The sequence below is a fragment of the Pholcus phalangioides genome, unplaced genomic scaffold (genome assembly GCF_987345545.1).
Source record: "Pholcus phalangioides strain wild (caught in Gottingen) unplaced genomic scaffold, Ppha-v1.0 ptg000013l_1, whole genome shotgun sequence".
Taxonomy (NCBI): domain Eukaryota; kingdom Metazoa; phylum Arthropoda; class Arachnida; order Araneae; family Pholcidae; genus Pholcus; species Pholcus phalangioides.
In genome coordinates this window covers 3,623,833-3,638,161 of record NW_028301606.1, presented here as the reverse complement: position 1 = coordinate 3,638,161, position 14,329 = coordinate 3,623,833, and the positions used below count along the sequence as shown (strand labels likewise).

The 14,329-nt window shown below is 41.8% G+C and overlaps 1 protein-coding gene across 1 annotated transcript; it reads left to right on the top strand.

The window, feature by feature from the left end:
* Positions 1–9,953: 9,953 nt before the first annotated feature.
* LOC149078481 (uncharacterized) lies at positions 9,954–12,140 on the top strand. Its single transcript, XM_089240491.1, has one exon. The coding sequence runs from the start codon at positions 9,969–9,971 to the stop codon at positions 11,988–11,990; it is 2,022 nt and encodes a 673-aa protein (XP_089096617.1). The 5' UTR covers positions 9,954–9,968; the 3' UTR covers positions 11,991–12,140.
* The last annotated feature ends 2,189 nt before the right edge of the window (positions 12,141–14,329 follow it).

Sequence of the window (14,329 nt, the reverse complement as noted above, 5' to 3'; positions counted from 1 at the left end):
AAAGTAATTTTAAAATTATTATCTGGTTCTCTGTCCGGAATCAATTCGATGAAATAGCAAATATTCAATCTTTTCCGTATGTAAAATTCGTGGCATTTTAGAATGTGTCAGCACAAGAAGAAAGGGTTTTTTTTCGAATACATTAGGACAGGGGTGTTCTTCCTGTATTTGTACCATTGCATATGCTGGTTTGTAGTGAATTTTTCTGTAACGCATCATATCGTCCTGTTGTATAATAATACCCACTTGAATTTTTGAATATATTCGTATTTTACAGCAACATGCTCTTCCGTATTCGTACTACTGCGTATTCCATTTTGTCACAAATTTTTCTGTATGGTGTCACGCCCTCCCTTTTTATAACAATACCGAATTGAACCGTCGAATGTATTCTGCTTGGCCGCAAAATGCTCTTGTAAAAAGGTCTGCCACACGCGCAGAAAAGGTTCAGTGGTGCCCAGGGTTCGGGTCCCCACGTGGTGTACAGATCTCTCTATTTTTCCCCGCAGTATTTAGAACTGCCGCATGCGATTATTGAGTTTCGCAAATAATCTCTGTGCTGCATCATGCGCGCCTCCCAGTTTTGCATCATGCCTACCCCTAAACAGCAATGCCCTCTCGTTTATTGGGATTTTGTGCACCGGAAGCAACATGTCTGTCATATTCTGTATTTTTTACTGTATCTTTGCCTTCTTGTTGCTTGCACAGCACCATGCCACGCCACGCCCCGTACTGTAATAACCACTGGTCACTGATCCCCATTGAATATTTTCTGTTCTGATGCAACATATGCAATACTTCACTATCAATATCATGCATATATATTACGATGGAGCTTACAGAACTCTTCTAGTGGAATAAAAGAGGCACAAGCGCCCGATAAACAGGCTAAGATGCCTACTCGTGATTAGGGACATTGAACATTGAAGGACCGGACACACCCCGCTTCCCATCTCAAGGAGATATCGAAGTGTTCCCGAAAGATGGGTGCATCCAGAATTTTATTAAATATGTATATGTATATGTATATAAATTTGTATAACAGAATAAAAAGTCCAATTACAGGAGTATAAACCAACGGAAGAATTCTGATAAATCATGATCTAAGAATCGAAATCTAAATTGATATTATTGCGTGCTTGGCACGTCTGGACTCGATAATCAAAGTTCCGTTGGTGGCGGTCCGTCCGCGTTTGTTGGATGTCACAAGTTAGTCATGTAGACCGTACAACGACGAATCGATGTCATGTTTGCGTGACATGGAGTCCTGGCCCAAGTGTCCAAGTCAGCCCATGTTCGGACACCCTGGTGTTTTAGCTCATTCTAGGCACACATTCCTGTTCCATAAGCATCCTACATTTTAATTCTTCTGGGCAATTAGGAGATTTTCATCATTCCCGAAGCTAAATCGGCTGGCTAGCTGGATTATGGGTGGCATTGATTCACCACGTTAACATGTTAAATGTTTATAGTTTCTCCAATAAAGTTCGCCGTTCAACGACGTATCAGTTTCGTGAATTTCCAGTACCCCTACGTGGCCGCAAGTTGTAGACTCTCCCTGGTATCAGCTTTACTGGTCTGGAAGGCTGAAATTCATCCTGCTTCTTCCGTAGTCCACCCTTCTTGTCGTGCAGCAAATATAGGTTACGGTCTAAAAATTGAATCAAATTTTGAATGCGTGAGAAGTTCATCGGACTTTTTAGTATTCTTCTTTTGAACGCCGTCATCTGACTTTGTGACGTCTGACCGAAATGAAACGATGATTAGGGACAACAGCCATGCAGCAAGGCCGGTTGGCCCTGCATGAGAGCGGAAGGATGGGATGGAACCAGGCCGAATGGAGACAAAATACGTGCAGCCAGGCCAGGTTGCACTGTGTGTGGCCCGATGCGGGATGGCGGCCGATATCTTATGTATTAAGTTCTTGTGAGCAACGTACTCTGAACAATCGTGAACTTTATGTGGCTGGATTCCAGTACACAATTCATGCTGACACATTGACATATAACCCCTGGCAGGGGGCGCTCTACGAAAGTAGAGCCCGCGTGGGCCCTCTCCTCGTTGCTAATGTCATTTTGAACTCAGCCCCGCAGGGCTCTGTGTTATGTAGCAATTTGATTGTTATCTCATTTTCTCCGTTACTTTTTTTCTCCTGTTCCTTTGATTATCCGGCCGGACTAACGACTGGATTTTTTTTCGGCATAACCGCAAACTCCGGGGAACTGAGCTAATGTGACAGAGCCTAGTAGGCTTCGTTTTGTTCAGTTTAGTACGGCAGAAGCTCTTAACCTATGGGTTGCGACCCAAACTTGAGTTCGTAAGTCCGCCCTCCCGAGATGGGTTGTATAAATCCACTTACAATCCAATTATAATTAATTTTTATACACTGCGTATTTAATTTAAGCATCCTAAGGACTTCGGTACTGTGTTGGATATTTTTGGGGGGCCCCTCTTGAGATATGATTTTATGTACAGTATGCTTGGGGAGAAATGGACATGGTATATTACAGAATGCACAGGAATGTTGGAAAGTATGTATCTACATAAAAATATAGACAAACTAGAAAACACAACATAATATTCAGAAGTAATAAAAATCAATTCCATAATTAATGGAAAATGATACCAACCAATGCCAACTCGTTAAGACGCTATAGAAATTTAAAATTGTAATAACCAGAAATATGATAGTAATTTTTAAATTAAAAATGAACCGATGGCTCGCGAAGTTAATGTTGTTTCCGATATGGTCGAGGCTGAAAAACTTTAAGAATCCCCGCGGTAGGACCTCTCAAATCCAGGAAATCAGAAAAAGTGAATGGGGAATATACTCCTGACGTTTCACGTGCCCTGACTGTATGAGTGACGAAGTGAGTCGGACATTTATCCCCTAACATGAGCGCCGTGAGACAGGTTAGTTTTACCTTACTGTTGACAGGCCGGGGTTCTCCGGATCGATACGGGGGATAATTCTATTAGCTTGGTGCACGTTGCAATTAGCCCTGGCGTCAACGACTTCGGCTGTGTAGCCATAGTCAAAAACCACACGATGGACATTAAAAAAGGTTGGCACCAACCCTCGAATCAGATTCTCGCCGGCTTTTGACTCGGGGAATTATTTCCCTGCTCGCCGTCGATCTAAAGGAGTGCTTAGCGGGATGGCGACATCTGATTTACGGATTAATCTGCATGGATAAAAGGCTGGGTCAGGGGTGTGTGAAGCATTATCCCCTAACATTTCACCCGCACAGACAGTATGGGTGATCAAGTGAGTGGCATTATTAGTGATCACTCGGTCACTCATGCAGTCGCTCGCTTATACTGTCAATTGTGCACTCACTTGGTTATTCACACAACTCACTCTCTCATGTGGTCACTCCCGTAATCATTTGGTCACTCACTCTCTCATGTGGTCACTCCCCTAATCATTTGGTCACTGATTCACACGGTCACTTATACGTTCAGAGCAGGTGAAATGTCAGGGGCGAAATATAATGGGGACGAAACGTTCAAGGGGCAAAATTTCTGGATCCCGGGTGGCGGTTTATGTAAACTTTGCCCCTGACATTTCGCTCCTAGCACGTTTCGCCCCAGTACATTTGGCCCTTGGCAATTTTGGTATAGACATTTCACCCTGGACAATTCACCTGCTCTGACAATATGAGCGAACAGGTGACTAAGATTCACCTTATGAGTGATTAAGCGAGGACATTAAGCAGTGACATTTCACCTGCCCTGACCACATGAGTGACCGTATAATTGAAAGCATGAGTGACCAAGTGAGAAAGCCCTGGTACGACGACTGCACTGATGCGTGTGAATATACCTTTAATAGAGATTGAGCTGTTGGCATGGTTGTGTAGTTAATATTAACTATTTTTTAGATCCTTTAAAAAGACTGTAGAAGTCTAACTTTCAAACACGTAGTCACGCGATTGTCTTATGCCGTTCTCAAATCAAAATAATTCGATCAGTTTCCCAAACATTTCTGTGATAGATGAGTGTGTACTAAATTCGCTCCGATCAAAAAATTAAAAAAAGAAGCATCAGAAAGATTCCGACGTTTTCTTAGGAACGGGTGAGGCTGATGGCGCAACTCAATTTCACCGACAGTCTCCGCGAAATTGCGTCCGTCATTGCGCAAGGTTCACCTCGGATGTCGGCTGAAGCCCTGGAACTTCTCAACAAGCTGTGCCACAAGCTATGCACGGAATTCGCCCGCGGGACCAACTCGATGACCACCATGAGCGACATCACCAGCAAGGCTGGGAGGATTCTACCTAGAGTTCTGATGAGTCATGCAGATGCTCAGGCTTTGAGAAACGTGATGACGATCCCTGTTGGTGAGTCAGTTCTATCCTTTGTTTTTCAATTTAAATCAATAAAATTTTATCGATTTCGCTAATGGGTTTCTAATTGGGACAATAAGGAAATGGATGCTCCTGGAACAGCAGAAATATGATCCCGTAAGCGGAGTGATCCGATAAACGGAGTAGGTCATATTTCACCGATACTCCTCCTCCCTTATTGTCAAATTCATGCACCTAAAAACAAACTGATCGTTCGTCAAACGAATTTATCTTCCAAAATTTATAGAGATTCGAGTTAATTATATTAATTTATAAGCTCACCGGACAAAAAATTAGACAGTACCCCTAGAGAAATCACGTCAGTACCGTGTAACTCCGCCTGTGGCCTTGTTAACCGCCTGAATTCGGTTAGGAAGGGAGTGCAGAAGGTTCTGCAGGTACGCTGAATCCGGTTTAAAACACTCGCTGAGGATCATGCAAATTCAACAAATTGCGGGGATACTGATTTCGGTGTTTTACTCGCTGTTCCTAAAAGTCCCAAACATTTTCAATGGGGTTGAAGTCAATTGACTTTACAGGCCACTCGAGGTTTGATAGGGTTTGCGAGTGCTCATCATAACAGTCACGTATGAGACTAGTCCTGTGAACTTTGCTGTTTTCTTCTTGAAAAATGTGAACATGAGGTGTGAACATGATGTTGACTGAAGGGCAACATCTGATCGTCGAGAATGTTCAATGCGTGTATATTTCTGATGAAATAAACATGCTGGTTCATGTTAGTGGTCTCCTTAATGAGTGCCCAATCCATAGTACGAAAAACACCCCCAAAATATCACAGACCCACCTCCGGCCAGAAGAGACCTGACCTTGCACACATTTCGAATGAAATACTTCATTGGGCTTTCCGTACACTCGACACCATGCACCATTTGAATAAAGACAAATATGTGATTCGCTGGACCACACCACATTACATGCTGCCAGTGAGCTACTCTCTACGTTCAGTGATTTCTAGCCCATTGAAGATGTGCCTGTGTGTGAGTAATGACCTCTTGCGAGGTGCCCGACTCCAAATTATCATTTCATGCAGTTCCCGTCACAATGTTCTGTCGCAAATAAGCTGGGATGGATCTTCACTGCAGAAATTCCTGTAGGGTGTGGAAGTGATTTCGATTCACAAGCAGTGAAAATCGTCTCCGGTTCCTCTCGATTTTTCCGGTGACAGTTCTGGCGTCGTGTTTCATGGCCACGCGTGTTACACCACTTCTTGCAGACACGTTGAATAATTCGCTCCGAAACATCAACAAATGTGGCAACTTCACTAACCGTATGGCCACGGGCAAGGGCAAACCAGCACCTTGTAGAGATAGAAGGCCTCCACACGGGTTGTCAAGTTCATCTGTAACGTCATTAAGACTGCCTAACAAGTTTGCCACATATTGAACCACGGCATGCTATTTCATTTCTTCTTATTTTGGTGCAGAATCGGTTGGCTCACAAACACCGCTAGGTGATTGGATGTGGGGCATAGAAATCGCCAATTCTGAGCCCAATAATTTCTTTTCCGCAGAACGATGATACTGACAAGAGGCAGGTAATTCCTGAATATTATGAGGTAAAATGGATTACTTGCTGACGTCACGAGCAGCGTGTGGAGGCCTTTTATCTTTAGACGGGGCTGGCCAAACACTATTGCCTCTTTTTGCCACTCCTGAAGTCCGGTTGTGAACCGAAACAATTTTGTCCATATGAATCAATGTAAAATGAGTAAATCAGTTTCTGGGACCGCCAAAATTTCTAGTGTGAAACAGATCCTATACATAACGTTGAAACCAATAAAAATTATTAAACGAACACTGAAAAAATAACTATAGGCATGGAATAGATGAAATGAATATCGCGACAGTGATGGTTGTCATCTATAATCTGAGTGACGAAGACCTCAAAATCTCTGCCAGCGAAATTCATGGTTCTGTTATACATTTGCTGGCAAGCTTTGTCAATAGGAACTATGCAATGTAGGGTATTAAAATAGGGTGCTAGTAATAATTTTATACCACATATATATTATCGTGAAACATCTTTGAATTTCTTTTTCTTTTCGATGCGCAGCTTCTAAAACTTCAAAATGACCTGTTGAATTATGGGAATGCGGAACAGGAGTCATACTTGGGGGGGGGGGGGGTGAGCTTTACTCTGATTAAATTTAATTATTTCATTAACTCTTTTGTCAAATAAGAAAAAAATCGTCGTGTAGCCACAGACATCTAACATATGCTTTTTCGGGATTTAGTTCGTTTTGTATGTTTGTAAGGCTTTTTTTTTTCACTGACTTTGTGTGTTCGTAAACCAAAACTAGTTTGTAAATTGAATCACTTTGTGCTGTTCGTAAGCCGAGCCGTTCGTAAACAGAGGGTTGACTGTAATAAAAATTATCATTGTACATGTTTAATCAGTACCATTGCCTTTAAGTAGATAATTGTAAATTTATCTTGTCGAGTATATGATACAATCTGAAATCGAATATTTATATAATATAGAATATACAAATTTCATTAATTTTCAGTATAAGTATTCACGCAAGAATAAGATATAAATAATTTATATGTAATTAAAATATAGACAAACACACACACAGCAATTATTGTCGTTTATATGGTCGGCGCTTCTATTTCATTCACACTCGCCAGAAGTGGATGAAACAGCTGATGTTCGTCTTCTTGGGCGTAAATTATACTTTTTAATAGGTATCCGTACTACCTCTCTTGCTGGCTCATAAGACGGATACTCTGAGCGTGAAATGTCGTCCACTTGTTCCTACAGCTCGCGTCTTACTGTGGAGTAGATGCAGGTGATGTTCCTGGACCAATGCCCAGTAAGGTCTATAAGAATCCCTGGTCCAAAAGGTCTGTAAGAACGACTCCTTAAGCGGAGTGTAGAGACGTATTAACGGGAGTTTAAAAATGTTAGAGCGCCGTTGAAGATTAACGGTATTGTAAAAGTAGTGACTCACATACAATAAGCGTAGTGACACGTTATCCGGATGACCCGTTAACGAGGTTTCATAAGCAGGGAGTAGTTTTACGGGCTATTGGCCCAGGGCGGCAAGCTTAACGGTATGGTAAATTTGAGGAATGAGTGGTTGAGAAAATTAGAATTGGTGAGGGTTAAAAAATTATACAGAGCACACAAGCGAGGAAAAAACAAACAAACAAACATGAATCTGCCCTAAACCTTAGAGAACCATAGCCTAGAGAGCCTAAAGAGCTAGCTACCTATGTTTGTCAATAACCGAAAGAGTAACCTAGAGAGTTTGCGAACATGTGAATGACCTACAGATCAAGGGACCAGGTCATTGTGTGATCAAACGAGTAATCTAGATCATGGCAAGCATGCGAGTGATCTAAACAGTGTGTAAGAATGTAAACAACAAAAAGAGTGACTAAGACAGGCCAGCTAAATGACGACCAAAAGAGTGACCTGGAGCATTTGCAAGCATATAAGTGAGTAAACTAGCATACAAGCATGTGAATGACCAAAAAACGTGAACTAGAGAAAAATAGGCCAAGCCAGTGAGAGACCTAAAAGAGTGACCTACAGTGTGTGTGAGCGTGGAAGTGTCCTAGACGTCGAGAGACCAGGTCAATGAACGATCAAACGAGTGACGAAGCAAGCATGTGAGTGACTTAGAGGATACTTACATATTTATAGGATTTCCGGTTTATAGGGCCTCATAAAAATCACCTTATCCGGGACATTTCATTTCATACCGTGCACCTATCAGGCTATATCTACCATTGTAAATTTTAGCCACTGCCCCGAATGAGGGGGCTGGGCGGTGTCGGGTACTTTATTATGCACATAAAATGCATGAACATGAATATAAAAGCACATTATTAAAAAAAAAAGTATATACAGATTTTTAAATACTTCTAATATACAATATGCAATTTATTCCGATGACCTCTTCTGATGTCTTTTTAGCTCTATTGAGCTTGAGCCCTTTGTTTTTCTCTGCGGCCAAGCGCCACGTCCTGAACCACGTTTTCCCTCATTGGCTTGTTGGCTCCGGTGAGCCTCCGCCATGACCAGGCCAGGTCTTGGACCACGCGTCTTTCTATGTTGGCTTGTTGGATCGGGTGAGCCCTCCTCCGTGGCCATCGTTGGCTTCCTTACCCGGGACATATGATGCTCATAATACGGCTCTGCTACACGTTTTCGAAGAAAGCTTAGACTCCGGGCATCCATCTCAACATTTATGCATTATTGGCCCATAATAAAAAAAAAATTGGATTTGTGGGGAGGGAGGGCGGGAACTTTCATGGCTTGGGGGAAAGCCATGATTCTGTTAAGGACACGCATACCCCCAGAAATCCTGACATGGCCTGGGGGCGTCAAGTGAATAAGGGACCTCGTGGTAAGATTTAGTGCTATAATGTTTGAGAGTAATTGTGTGAGAATATGTAGGCTTCTAGCTATGTAGGGGGAGGGGCAATAACACCACTTCGACCTCCGGTATGGCTCCCAACACATGTGATCGTGTCCGTGCCTGTTCTCGTGGTCGATGTGCACTACTCCATATTTTCAATCAATTCAAATTCGTTAGATTACGCAGACATGTGGGACACGCTACTTTCCAATCACAGAAGTTAGCAAACAGTGCTCGATGATTGCGTTTCATTTTTTGCTCGCAAATCCTGCACGGCCACCCCACAATTGAACTGCTGCGGTACGATTAAGAAACAAACTGACCGGGATCAGAGAATTCTGAAGTGTATAAGGTGGAAACTAGCGATGACTAGTTCAAGTAAATAGACCAGTCTCTTCAATGGGAGCGCCCGTCCACCAATATATATGGCACTTTCATTTCTACCCTAACCCCACTGGTTGGAAATTGCCTTATGGCGATACATGACGTATTGTAAGTTGGTATGCGTAAAGTAGTCTGTTCGTGCATACAGGTTCCTCGTTGTTGTACTGTTAAGCTTCTTGATTAACTGGTCAATGTTCGACGTCGTTCGAAATTGCGAACATTATCGTGATTGGACAGGGGAATGAAAAATCTCGATGTATGGTTCAGAAATCGGATAGCCAGAGTTTGTCGTCTCTGGTGTAATGATACAGAACTGATTTTTCTTATCAGTGGTTTGGGCTTACTGTATTAATTTTACCCAATGGGAACACGGACACTGGCATTTACAAATACATTTTGGACAACAGCATAGCTTTAAAGCTTACCCTCCCCCACTTCATCTGGATTACCAGAGCTGTTCAGATTTTTTTCATAGAGTTCTATGTTTGCACTATTGTTTTGTATTCTACTCATTATCTTCACGAATGAAATGCAATGATTTATTTTTTGTTATCACAGGTTACTCACCAATTGCTGCTACTCAGGTAGAGGAGCCATCGCCACCGACGACGACAAAGGAAAAGGCATCAACAGAGAAAAAGAAGTCTGCAGCGCGTAAAGCACCTTCAGTAATCAAGAAGAAGCCTCTGGTAACTAGAAGAAAAAAGCCAGCCGTGACGAAGAAACTTGTGAAAAAGAAACGCCCGGTTACGAAGCCCTCTACTGTGAAAAGGAAGCTTCCAGCGATCAAACCGAAGAAATCTGCAGCGGGTAAAAAGCCTTCGGTCAAGAAGAGGCCTCGGGTTATGAAGAAAAAATCATTACCATCAAAGAAGAGGGTTCAAGTGGTGAAAAAACCTCTGAAAAAGAAGGTCTCAGTCGTAAAGCCCTCTACGGTGAAAAAGAAGCTTCCATCAGTCAAACCGAAGAAGTCTGCAGCACGTCAAAAGCTTTCAGTAATGAAGAAGAAACCTCGCGCCACGAAGAAAAAAACATTACCATCACAGAAGGTGGCTCCGGTGGCAAAAAAACTTGTGAAAAAGAAGCGTCCAGTTTCGAAGCCATCCACTGTGAAAAGGAAGCTTCCAGCGGTCAAACCGAAGAAATCTGCAGCGCGTAAAACGCCTTCCGTCAAGAAGAGGCGTCGGGTCATGAAGGAAAAATCATTGCCATCAAAGAAGGTGGCTCCGGTGGCGAAAAAAATTGTCAAAAAGAAGCGCGCAGTCGTGAGGCCTTCTACTGTGAAAAGGAAGCTTCCAGCGGTCAAGCGAAAGAAATCTGCAGCGCGAAAAACGCCTTCAGTCAAGAAGCGGCCTCGGGTCGTAAAGGAAAAGTCATTACCATCAAAGAAGGTGGCGAAAAAACTTGTCAAAAAGAAGCGGCCTCGGGTCGTAAAGGAAAAGTCATTACCATCAAAGAAGGTGGCGAAAAAACTTGTCAAAAAGAAGCGCCCAGTCGCGAAGCCTTCTACTGTGAAAAGAAAGCTTCCAGCGGTAAAACCGAAGAAGCCTACTAAATTCACAATAAAAAGGAAGAAGATTCTGGCTGAAAGGCCTCCGTCACCGTTTGAAACAATCCCAAAGCCACCAATTTTGGAGAAGAAAATGCCGTCACCGTCGGTCTTGGAGAAAGCACCGTCTGACGTCGCTAAGCCGACGTCTCAGCAAACACGTAAACGAAAAGCGAAATCAACGAAGCGTCGCCCATCTCCGAAGAAGAAGCGCGTCGAACGGGTCGTCAAATCGAAAGTGGCTCCATTGGGAAAAGTCAAGAAGACAGTGACGGTTAAAAGGACTGTGAAAAAGAGATCGATTTCTCCAAAGAAAAAACCTTCGCTAAAGGAAAAGCCTTCCCCAAAGATAAAACCTTCGCTAAAGAAAAAGCCTTCGCCAAAGAAAAAGCCTTCACCAAAGAAAAAACCTTCGCTAATGGAAAAGCCTTCGCCAAAGAAAAAACCTTCGCCAAAGAAAAAGCCTTCGCCAAAGAAAAAACCTTCGCTAAAGGAAAAGCCTTCGCCAAAGAAAAAGCCTTCGCCAAAGAAAAAACCTTCGCCAAAGAAAAAACCCACGCCGAAAAAAGCGTCACCTGTGGTAAAGAAAAAGCCGTCACCTGTGGTTAAGAAAAAGCCGTCACCGGTGCCCAAGAAAAAGCCGTCACCGGTGCCCAAGAAAAAGCCGTCAAGAGGAGTCAAAAGGAAAATTTCTCCTGCATCCACCAAAAAACAGAAGAAACTGAAGGTGTCACCAAGGAAAGCAACCGCCAAGAAGAAGATCTCCGTGTCCAAGGCGAAAAAAACAAAAGCTGCGAGAATGGCGCCTTTGAAAAAGCCCAGAGCCGCAGCTCGGGTAGTTTCCATAAAGCGAAAAGCGAAGGTCGTCAAGAAATCTGTTTCGCCAAAGAAACCAGTTTCACCCAAGAAATCCGTTTCGCCAAAGAAATCCGTTTCGCCAAAGAAATCCGTTTCGCCAAAAAAATCCGTTTCGCCAAAGAAATCCGTTTCGCCAAAGAAGTCCGTTTCAGACAGGAGATCTATTTCAGATGTTCCAGGAGGAAAGGCGTTGAATTTTTCTGCACCCATCAACAAAATGTTCGCCCTGATCCATCCAAACCTTAAGCTGATGTCAGACGCGAGGCAGAACGTCGACGATCTCCTGAACAAAGTGCTACAGGCGCTCGTAAAAGACATCCAAGTGAAAGCCAGGAATTCCAAAGAGCTCACGTTCGTACAAGTCCAACAATCCGTGTTCCAGGTGTTCCCCGATGAACTTGCAGATCTTGCCACGTCGGAGGGAGCAAAGGCGGTCTTCTTTTCAACCGCTGGGGCTTAAAACTGTTTTACACAGGAGGATGAAATTTACATCCGCCGGAAAAAAAAATCAATCAAATAGATGTAGACATTTCACATAGAATATCCTGTCTTATTAGTCACAACAGCAGTCTCACACGAAAAACACAGTTAATAAATTGTAGTTTAGTTGAACTTCAATGATTTTTTTTTATTTAGCTTTCTGGAGAAGCTAACTACAGTAGCTGCCGCTTATAGGAATCACGTTTGATTCGGTAATTTCGATTCTTATATCCGTAGATTTTCTTTTCTGCAGTTCCTGTATAGTTACCACTGGATTGCGCGGGGGAAGGGGTTGCCAAGATTGCGATGTTTTTAAAGTAAAAAACAAAAAATCAACTTCTTAATAAATATTTTTTTTCTTAAAATTTCAAATCAAATTTGAATATCCATTGCATATCGTTATTCTTAGACCTTAGACATCGTTCGTTGCAACAGATACGGAAAACTTGCTGAGTGAAGAGATATCGGTTTTTCAGAGAAGGAAAATTCATCTTTGCCTTCACGGGGAAACGAACCCCGGTCTCTTGGGATAGCCCTGGTGGTTACCTTATCGGTTAGGAATTCTTCGAAATATAGACTGGGTTGTCGTTTCGGTTAGTAAGTAAGTAAGGTCTCTTGGGATCCGTGTCCCCATGAGGACAGAAAGGAATTTTTCATCCAGTTTTATGTATCTGTCGTATTAATGGGGAGAGTGACGTCTTTCTGCATATACATCGTTCGTTGTCAATGTAGACTGTCGAATATGTTGCATAGAAGTAACTGAACTACTTCTGTACTATTGTACGAGCGCATAACTCATCAATGTTTCCCAAAGTGAGCAATAATGTCCCGGGGAGGGCGTGATAGCTACGGGTTGTGTGCGCGTGTGTGTGTGTTTTTTTTTTTTCCTACCATAAACATCTTAAGTTCTATCATCAGAGTCGCAACTAGGTACTTTGTCCGCCACTGCAAGCACGAATTTCGCAACCCGCGTATAATGTACAAGGAGCAGTAAAAGAGTGACGCTTTTTACTGCTCGACGCATTTACTCCCCTTTTAGAGGGGGATTCTACCCCCCCCCCTAGTCCAGCGACCAGACCCGTCTGCCCCCCCCCCCATTCATAGAAGCTCACCCTTTACTATAAAGCTGGGTACTTATCTATCTTCCAGAACATGAGTCAAATGCCGCGATTTTTCACCAAAAAAGGCTTCATTACGGACGACCTGTAGTCGCCATCTTGGCGATATGCCAATAACTTGGCAGGATATCAGGATACACTGCTAAGAAATACTTGGGGCAACCCTAATGAATAGACATTGTTATAATTGTCTACTACGTTCTTTATGGATTCGTGCCTAGCACAGGCTTCCAGAGATTACAAAAAAATAATTTTACAAATAATATGAGAATTAATTTCAGAAATAGTACGAAAACTATTTTCAGAAGCAATACAAAAACTAGTTTCATAAATAATCAATAAAAACAATTAAATAATTCATGAAAAAAATGATTTCAGAATCAATAAAAGAAATGTGAGAATCAATAAAAGAAATGTGAGAATCAATAAAAAAATGTGAGAATCAATAAAAGAAATGTGAGAATCAATAAAAGAAATGTGAGAATCAATAAAAGAAATGTGAGAATCAATAAAAAATAATTTCGGAATCAATAAAAAATAATTTCAGAATCAATAAAAAAAAATTCCAGAATCAATAAAAAATAATTCCAATATTAATAGAATCAAATAATTAATCGTTTTTCTCAGAATTGCTGACAGAAATAACTTCAGAATTGATAAAAATTAACATTTGATGAAAGAAAAGATTGCAGTATCAGTAAAATTCATATTTAACTAAAGAAATTATTTGAGACTGATTAAAATTTGTGTCTCCTGGTTAACTCCGGCCCGTTAAGCCATCCGTTACGACGCCAAATCAAACGCCACGAAGTCCTTGTGAGCCCTTCAGAAATCCCTATAAAATATTAATTCACGATTCACTTTTTGCAAAGTAACTCCTAGATTTGAAAAAAAACCAAAATCAATCCATTTTGTATTATTTTTCTATTCAAGTTATCGTTTCCCTAGAACGCAAACTGAATAAATGATACCTTTTTTAATATATTTGACACATAAAAACCTTTACTGACTTTAATAAAAATATACGTCGTATTTAAGTTCACCCATTGCAGAGTTTATTAGTAAAAGTCAACGCTCTTTCTGCGTATACGTACATATTCAGAAGAAAGAGAGAAAAAAAAAATCCAAATTGTTAGAAACTGGAAACTTCCATATGCAAATAAAGCTCCGGGCAATGAAAACGATTCCTATTGAAATCGGG